At 44.4% G+C, this 9,424-nt stretch overlaps 1 protein-coding gene across 1 annotated transcript; it reads left to right on the top strand.

Moving 5' to 3' along the window:
- Window positions 1-3,613: 3,613 nt before the first annotated feature.
- AVPR1A (arginine vasopressin receptor 1A) lies at window positions 3,614-9,195 on the top strand. The gene is made up of 2 exons (XM_021547394.3): window positions 3,614-5,066; window positions 6,770-9,195. The coding sequence occupies exons 1-2, from the start codon at window positions 3,698-3,700 to the stop codon at window positions 7,051-7,053; spliced, it is 1,653 nt and encodes a 550-aa protein (XP_021403069.2). The 5' UTR covers window positions 3,614-3,697; the 3' UTR covers window positions 7,054-9,195.
- Window positions 9,196-9,424: the final 229 nt, after the last annotated feature.

Genomic DNA, 9,424 nt, shown 5'->3' with positions numbered 1-9,424 from the left:
TCTGCTCGCCTAGAGATGGCTGAACACCTGCCTATCCATGGGAAGTGGTGCATGAATTCCTTATTTTGCTCTGCTTGTGTGCAAAGTTTTTGCTTTACCTATTAAACTGTCTTTATCTCAACCCATGTGTTTTCCTTCTGATTCTCTTTCCCCATCCCACTGTGGAGGACTGAGCAAGCAGCTGTTGGCTCTCTGCTGTTGACTGTGGTTCAATCACGACACGCCATCGTGAAAAGAAATGCAGTAGGACAGGGATGGCCAGACGTGACTTCCTGTGTATACAAATACCAGAATGTAATTATGCTTTCAGTTAACAAGCAAAGGAACACTTGGGGCATAACCTTAAAGCTCGTTTTTTCCTGGCCACTTATCTACATTTCCAAACACTGAACTGGGCTTTTGCAAATTGAATATGGAGAGCTAATCTTGAGTTTCTGTCTCTTGCTGATGCTTTCTTAATTTTGTTTTTTCCAGAGTAGGAGTTGGCCCTTAGTATCACTTTTGCCTTGATCTGGTACTACAGCCTTTGCAGAATTCTAAATTCGGACTTGTCATCTATTTTGAAGGCAGTTGGGGTCAATTCCTCACTTGATTTTGCTCTGGTAGCCCAAAAGTTAGGTCAATAGAAGGCAAACAAGGCATTTTTTCAGGAGTCTTCTTTGTGGGCTTTGTGTTCTCCTGTCTGCCTTCAGGTGGCATTTCTTTCACAGTGATGGCAAATGAATGTGTGTCTGCTTGCCTCCCTGGTGACCCCAGCTTTAAGTCATCCCTCACTCAGAACATGGGCTTTTTCCCATGCTTGGTTCCCATAGCTCTGAATTTAAAGTTTTGGATCTGGAGCATCTAAGCCTTGTAGTTCTCTGGGAAGGCCTATCAAACTCATCCTTATTTACTAAATTTTGTCAGTCAAAGGGAGCATTACAAATACTTTGAACTTGGAGACAAATTGCAGTAGACAGCTGTTCATATCTATGTAGATATTTTATGTGTTTTTAACAAGGCAGCTGAATCCTCTAAAAATAAACAAACCTCTTTTTTTAGCAATGCTTTAACCCTTATCCTGCATGAGGAATTTATTTTAAAAGCTTGACTTTTTTTTTTTTTTTTTTTTGCTTATATTGATTTTTGTAACTCTGACTGCTAGAGCAACTCTTCACAAAAACTTGGCAGACAACCATAGTTTGACTTAAATTCCAATCAACCAGTTTTCCTGAAGAAGATAATGATGAAAGCCCCCCATTTTTTGTTTAAAAGTTATCTTTCAGAATACAATTCATCATCAATTTCCCAGGATTACAATACTGAGTCTTTGAATTAATCAGAGCAGTTCTTTTGCCTGGAAGAAGAGGCTAAGTCTGGAAGTAAAGTTACCACCTCAACAGTGAGGAGTGAAAAGAAAACAGCTGCATTTGGCAATGCACCAGATCATGTTCCAGTTAGGTTTTTGAGTACTTTACAGAAGCCATTCAGTCTTCAATTAATTCAGCATTCAGGAAGACACCTGTCAACCTTCAAGCACTTTTACAGAAGTCTGTATGGCAGCTAGAGAACATGATAGAAATACTTACCAGTCTTAGTTCTGTAGAACACTGTGTGTTTAGTGAGAACAAATAAAGTTTCTTGCAACAGCAGTGTCAATTTTCTTTACCAAGAGTTCAGATCCAACTCCAGGTGAATCACAGGGCAAAAACGTTTTCCTCCATCAGCCTTCCCAGTGACAATTTTTCTCTTTGGAAGGGTATTCTATAAGTACTGATTAATTTGAAGAACACAAATACACTCAGGATTAAGCAACTCAGGTCAGACTAGATGCTGATAATCTAGTATAGAAACCTTAGGAGTCATGAATTTGTCTGAACAGTATTTTTTAACTACTAGATATAAATAAAATTGTTTACTGACCTACCTAGGTTTGTTGAAACAAAGGAATTTGTAACTGCCCCTTTAGGTATGTTATCTAAAAACATCAATTTTGATCAATTTGGGAAATGAAACAAACAAATACATCAAGACTAGTCCTAGATTATTTCTGTCTGATGGAGTAAAATACAGTAAAAATTATTATTGATATCACACTTAACTAGGTAATCACTAGGTACAGTCTTGTGCAATGATATTCAGGCAACTTTCTAGCCCTTTACTCTGGATGCATTATTACAAATGCCATTCAGAAGGACAAAGAATAGGTTGAAAAAGGAGTATTTCTGAGTTGATGTGGGCTTGACAAATTCCCACTACCCTGAACTAATACAACCATGTTTATCTTTTTGTCTGCTAAAAATATATCTCTGTCAAACCTGAATATCATCTCTTCTGTTATTGGATGACATACCCAGCAGTGAATAGGGCTTTATGATCCTCTCATAGTTTGTACAGCAGAAAATCTGTTAGCAGTGTTTCCTGAGTAGCACTGTTCATTTATGTAACATTCAGTTCCTGTGAAGCATGTCAGAGAGACAGATAAGGAATGTGAAAGAAGCCTCAGTAGTGGCATGGCGTTGTGAGATTTGTCATATGCAGCTTTAATTTCCCCTCTGTATTTGACCTGAAACCTGTAACACTCACCAGCTTCCCAGGTCTAATACAATAAATAGACACTAAGCTGTGAATAATGCACTGAACTGTTTGTAAAAATCAGGTTTTGGAATAAAAGCAGAAAAAAGATTGCTAGAAACAAAAGCAATTACAAGTTCGCTAGAAACTTAGGATATCCACACTGATTGTCTGTATTTCCAAGTTTTCAGAGGATTTGCAGTTTTAATTGGAAAACTCATGACAAATATTTGCACTGTAGGAGCAGGTGTCCTCCTGAACTCCTGCCATTGATCACCAGGCAAAGGAAGGTTAGTGACAGACTGGGGTGGGTGTACATACCCTCTCAGGAGCTAAAAAGCCCAGAAAAGTGGCAAAAAGCCTGGAATAAAGCCTTGCACAATGCTAACATGCTCAGAAGCCTATCGTCTTGTATTTCAAACTTTAAATCTCTTCTGGAGTCAAAAATTTTGAAAATATCTTTTTAATTAAAGAAGTAAGATGTAGTCTTTCATTCTTTCCCATTTTTTCTTGTCCCTGTAAAATCACATATTTTTTGGTAAACTAATTTAACTAATGAAGAGACATAGGGAGTTTTATTAAAAACACAATAAGGCTGATATATATCACAATATTTCTTTGTTGTGATCTTATGCGTTTTTGTGTGGCCGAAGGAAGGAGTTTCTAAATAAAGGGTCAAATTCAGGTTCCTGTGAAATCAGGATATCATCCACACTTGTGACAATGGGACCAAAATTTTCATCAAGTCTGTTCATTCTACCAAGAGCAAGAACCCTCTTCATCTAAACTGTGTTTAAAACAAGAATTTTAATGCTCCACTGCCAGAAACTCTCCAGGAAATGTGGAGGTTTTGCTTGTACTTGCAGAAACGTGGGGTTTCGACCTATGTTAAGGCTTGGATGACATTTATTGTCTGAGATGAAATCCTGAAACCTTCAGAGACATTAGGCTGCTTTGAAACTCTGCACTATTTTTTCTAATATTTTACATCTCTGGAGTTGATCCCAGTGAAATGCCAAAGGACCAGACGGACTCTCTTGGGACCAAAGCAGCACCTCTTACCGACAAGCCACTTTGCCCTGGCTAGAAGGCAGACCGGGGTGCGCAGGCTGATGCTGACAGACTCCATTTGCCCTGCACGATTATGACACTTTTACTCGCAATTCTAAGCGCTGCTTTACCTGACCGTGAGGGAGTTCTCCGGGAGCACCGTTCCGGCCCGAGCAGCCCTTCCCGCTGCCGGCCCCGCTCCCCTGGGCGCAGCGCTGCCGGGGCGGAGCGGCCCCGCTCCCGCGGCGGGGCGAGCGGGCGGCGGCTGTCGGGGGAAGGAGGGGGCTGGCGTCAGGCGCTGGGCAGCCACTGGCACGGGAGCTCCCCCTCGCCTCGCCTCGCCTCCCGCGGCCGGGGGATAAAGGCACCTGGGCCGGCGCTCCGGGCCGCCGGGAGAAGCAGGGCGGACGTGCGGGGGTCGGGCCGGGCCGGGCCCCACCGCGCAGCACCCTCCATGCGCCTCGCCGGGGGCGCCGGCTCCCCCCGGGCTTTGCCTTTGCCCGGGAATGGCAGCTGGTGGCGGGCGGCGGAGCCCGGCGGCGGCAGCAGCCCCAGTCCCGAGGCGTGGTCGGGGTCGCCGAACGGCAGCCTGGGCGGCTGGGACCCCTTCGGGCGGGACGAGGAGCTGGCGAAGCTGGAGATCGCGGTGCTGGCCGTCACCTTCGCGGTGGCGGTGGTGGGGAACGGCAGCGTGCTGCTGGCGCTGCGGCGCACGCCGCGCAAGGCGTCCCGCATGCACCTCTTCATCCGCCACCTCAGCCTGGCCGACCTGGTGGTGGCCTTCTTCCAGGTGCTGCCCCAGCTCTGCTGGGAGGTGACCCACCGCTTCCACGGCTCCGACGGGCTCTGCCGCGTCGTCAAGCACCTGCAGGTCTTCGGCATGTTCGCCTCGGCGTACATGCTGGTGGCCATGACGGCCGACCGCTACATCGCCGTCTGCCACCCGCTGAAGACGCTGCAGCAGCCCACCAAGCGCTCGTACGGGATGATCGCGGCGGCCTGGGCGCTCAGCCTGCTGCTCAGCACCCCGCAGTACTTCATCTTCTCCCTCAGCGAAGTGGAGCGCGGCTCGCAGGTCTACGACTGCTGGGCGCACTTCATCATGCCCTGGGGGCCCCGCGCCTACATCACTTGGATCACCGGCGGCATCTTCATCGCGCCTGTCCTCATCCTCATCATCTGCTACGGCTTCATCTGCTACCGCATCTGGCGCAACGTCCGGGGCAAGACGCGCCCGGGGGAGGCGGCAGCAGCGGGTAGCGGGCGGCGGGCAGGTGATGATGGTGGCCCGCGACGGGGGCTGCTGCTTGCCCCTTGTGTCAGCAACGTCAAAACCATCTCCCGCGCCAAGATCCGCACCGTCAAGATGACCTTCGTCATCGTCTCGGTGTACGTCGTTTGCTGGGCGCCCTTCTTCACCATCCAGATGTGGTCCGTCTGGGACCAGCGCTTCCCCTGGGTCGGTAGGTGACTCCGCCGCTCGTCCCCAGCGGCCGCCGGCACGCGTTGAGGGCGCAGCCGGCTGTCCCGGGGCGCTGCGCGGCGCTGAGCCGAGCGCGGGGGAACGGGGCGCGGCAGCGGAGAGCGGGAGCGCAGCGCGCCCGCCCGGCCCCGCGCGGGTCCCGCTCCCGCCGGGGAGCAGCGGCTGAGCGCCCTTGTGGGGACAAGAGACGGCCCCGGGCAGCCGCCGCCCTCGGCCGCCCCGCCGCGGGGCGACCCGGGGGCCCCGGGAGCGGCGGCGGCCGCAGCGCTGGGCTCGGCGTGTCCCGGGAGCAGACGGAGGGGTGCTGGCGGCAGCTGCACCTCCGGAGAGGAGCAGCAGCCGCAGCCTTCTTATCCCGAGCAAAAGGAGCCGATGGAAACAGGAGTATTTGCTGCCGTAATTTGAACCGGCAATATTTTCGTCCGTTTGAAGCTGCCGATAAGCAAACTTTAGAAATGTTTAGTATTGTTGAGAAGCATGCACACACACGTCGGAGCAGTTACACGAAGAGAGAACTTATTACGTCTTCTTTTCTGTATCTGCTATCAAATGATAAGGTTGAGCACACCCTGAACCTTTCCTCTCAGCAAGGCAGTCACCTCTGAATGCTCCATTAGTCCAGTCACCGATTTTCATGAATCAGTGGCAGTTTAGACTTTGGAGATACCTGTCCTCCTGTTAAATATGGTTGAAAAAAAATGGTGAGTTTAAAAGCTATCACATAGGTAATGACAGGCAGCATAGAGCCATATATTCTGTTTCCTCATAATGAGAGAACAGCAAATCAAAATGTTGGAATCCATAAATTCTTGATTTTTAAAAATATCCCCAAATTACCACTTATGTAGTGAGAGTGCTGATTGCCTCTAATACAGGACTAAAGTAAAGCCTATAATGCAGATCTCTATAGATAAATAAAGGCTTGCAGTAAACAGATTTTGTTTTTTTTACTTTCAAAGGGAATTAAATTGAACAGATGGGTATTTGATAGGTTTGTTTGAAGAGATTCTTTAAATACATGGAACTGCATAATGCAGTAATTATACTTTTTTGAAGATTCAATATTTACAAAGAAAAGTCACTAATAATTGATTAGACTAAATACACATTTAGAGTATTTGATCTATTAACTAGTTAGTGAAGGTAGAACACCATAGATTTTTCATGCCATACTGCTGAGTTCTGTTTTTCCCTTAAGTAAAATCTGTTCAACCTTTAAAATCCAGATTTAATGGACAATCCAGTAGTTAGCTGAGCATTCAATACTTTTCAGTATGCAAATATATACAGCAAAATTCAGTGTTATTGAAAGCAGTGGAAATTTTACTATTGTCTCCCAGGGTCTGGAAAAAAACTTTTCAGTAATTAAAGCAGGAGCTTATCAACACATGGATACACATCAGTGGAAATGTGACTAAATAATTATTTTGGATGGATTACCCCATAACTAATTCTGTCACAGCTTTTTGAAGTCAGTTCAGAGAAATCCCCACTGACTTCAATAGCAGCCTTACATAAATAAGACCTTTACTGATTATGTTCTCATTATCTGTTTAAAATGCTGCAGTTCAACATTAAGAACTTCAATATTCAGGGAAATATATCCAATGGTTAATGAAACAATTGACTAAACGGTGCAAATGGTTTTTTGATGATTAAACATCTTTCTTCCCCCCTCCCCAGATTCTGAAAACACTGCAACTACTGTTACGGCTCTGCTGGCCAGCCTGAACAGTTGCTGTAACCCGTGGATCTACATGTTCTTCAGTGGGCACCTCCTCCAAGACTGCCTACAGAGCTTCCCTTGCTGCCAAAAAATAAAGCAAACACTGAGTAAAGAAGATTCAAACAGCAATAGCAGGCGACAGACTTCTTTCACCAACAACAGAAGCCCAACCCACAGCCTAAACACATGGAGAGAGATGCCCCACTCCAAATCGACCAGCTTCATCCCCATCCCAACGTGAGACAGGCCTCGGGGCAGGCAGGGCTTGCAGTTCTGTCACAGTGTTTGGGAAGGTTGTGGCATGGCACTTTATGCCAATCCAGGGCACCATCGTGGTACCAAGGAATGACTAAGATGGCCATGAGGCAAAAAGTGCCCCTTTGCTTGATAAGCTGTGCTGCAGTATGGAAATTATTTTCTGAAAGTTTTTTAGGATTTGGGCAACTGATCAGCAAGGTGTGGCAAAAAATAAAGCAGTTATTTTTTTAAAATAGAATTTATTTTAATTTTTGTCTGTTCCTAAAATACTAAGTGCATTGTTGCTTGCTGTTTAAAACAGTCAAAACAATGGAGTTGTCATGTATTGGGCTAACTCCACTCTCTAGTGTTAATGCATAAAACTTCTCATGATTGTCTGATGAAGTCATGGGGAAAGAAGACAATATGAGCAAGATTACAGTTTAGTCTTAAACATTACGAGAAAAGGATTGGGAAAAAGTCTTGGCTGTCCAGATAAGGAATGGGGTTAGACAGACTCGCTGGAATTCAGTTGCTTGTGATGCTTCATCTTGTAAAGGTCTAGCAGTTCTCATACACTGAAATTTAACAGCCCTTGAGAATGCAAATCTTTTAGTGCTGTCAATGTCTGTATGTGTATTGTGTGATTTCATTTTTTGGGTACATATTTCCTCTTCCCTTGATGTTGATGAAAATTATACAGCATATTTGCGTGTGCATGTGTGTTGTTGCACCTACTTTCATTTTTTTAAACTAACTTTAAAAATATATTGATAAATAAGTATGATACACTACAACTAGCTCAGCACCGTTACAAATAGTTACACCAAGAAAATTCATAATGAATACCAGAACTGCTTGCTTTATTGGTAGGAATGCCACCTTTTCCTTTTTAATTCACAAGGACATCTAGGATCAAGCTATATTGCTAGGTTGTCAAGCAAATAGCCTCATGAGCTCAGAAGAGTGTAGTCATTTGGTAAGAGCTGTAGAACCAGTGCATTTCAAGACAGAGATCTGAGAATCAAACTTCAAAGTCTTCAGGGACCATATAAAAATTGGCAATGTTGTCGACTTGTCTTTTTCTATTATTATTTTTTATTGCCAGCTCATGAAAATATAGTCTTAAGAATTGCCAGTAAACTGCAATAAAAAGACATCACAACTCATTTGCCAATTACAAAGAATTCAAGGTGTGCTTGTTTTCAATACAATGCATGCTAAATTTATTGTAGTTCATTTATATGGTAAACAATCCTATTATATCTTCCCTTTGACCTTGCCTCTTATATTCAGGTGGGGTTTTGAAGCTCCTTGAGTAAGTTTTGCTGAGTTTTTAATTCTTGAGAATCTCTGAGAAGTACAGCTACTTATCTGCTCTGTTTTCCTAAGCTTGCTGGATCCTGAAATCCAGGTGCTCCCCTGGGCCCCTGCAGGACTGCCAACAGCTGGCTGCTGGAGCAGTGAGACACAAGCGTGGCTGCGTAATGTGCATGCAAGGAGGAAGCTCAGCATCAGGTTTCTTTCTTTCTTACCAAAACCTATCAAGCAAGACTGCTTTTCTAATTGCTTGAGGAGATTGCATGTGGCTTTCACTGAGGATGGTGCCCATACCTGCCTCAATAATGGTAGCAGAAATTAATAGTTAGCTGCAGAATAAGATAATCTTAAACCACTCCAGAAGCTCCCCAGTGATTATTTTGGGCAAAGAATAGGGAATATTATACCTAAAAGAATTTTTTTTTGTCACTAAAGAAAATCTTAGCTCCATTCTCTTCTTTCTGTGTGTTTACTGTTGTTCAAAGCACTAGAACCCAGAGGACAGTGTGGTGGAATGGCTTATATTCAACAGGCTATCGTTTTTGCCACCTTTAACACACAAATGTGACTACAGCTCTCACAACTCTGGACAAAGGTTTGTGAACCTGAAGCTATATTTTAGTCAAAAAAAGCCGCATGCAGTGATGTTGTGTGTGTGTTTGTGCACATTATGTGTACTGTGTATATTTTGCAAGTAGGTAATTCACAGTTACTGAAACTGCAAGTGTTTCAAATTACGCTACCCGTTGCCTAGCTTTCTGCTTGTGCTACTACTTTCTTTGTACATGAAATCTGTATTAAAAACCAATTAGCTGTACTAACAGAATTTTCATGTTTGCATAATTGAATGGTTTTTCTATTACACTTTACATTCAAACAGAAAATATAATGAAAAAATATGTGTAGAATATTGTTGAAAATAAAAATGAACTGTATTGTGTATATGTATTAAACCAAACAGACCCAAAGTATAAATTTAGGTTTTTTCAAATACATTACAAAATCTAGGCTTACACTTGAAGCTTGTCAGCATAAATATTCCCCGTGAGTGTTCT

Source organism: Lonchura striata, chromosome 1A, assembly GCF_050655825.1.
Source record: "Lonchura striata isolate lonStrDom1 chromosome 1A, ASM5065582v1, whole genome shotgun sequence".
Taxonomy (NCBI): domain Eukaryota; kingdom Metazoa; phylum Chordata; class Aves; order Passeriformes; family Estrildidae; genus Lonchura; species Lonchura striata.
This window is presented reverse-complemented; position numbering and strand designations above follow the sequence as displayed.

Bases quoted from the DNA above. Each gene is read 5' to 3' on its own strand.
- AVPR1A (XM_021547394.3), top strand. From the start codon at position 3,698: ATGACACTTTTACTCGCAATTCTAAGCGCTGCTTTACCTGACCGTGAG. The intron at 5,067-6,769 runs GTAGGTGACTCC...CCCCCTCCCCAG, and splicing joins CCAGCGCTTCCCCTGGGTCG to ATTCTGAAAACACTGCAACT.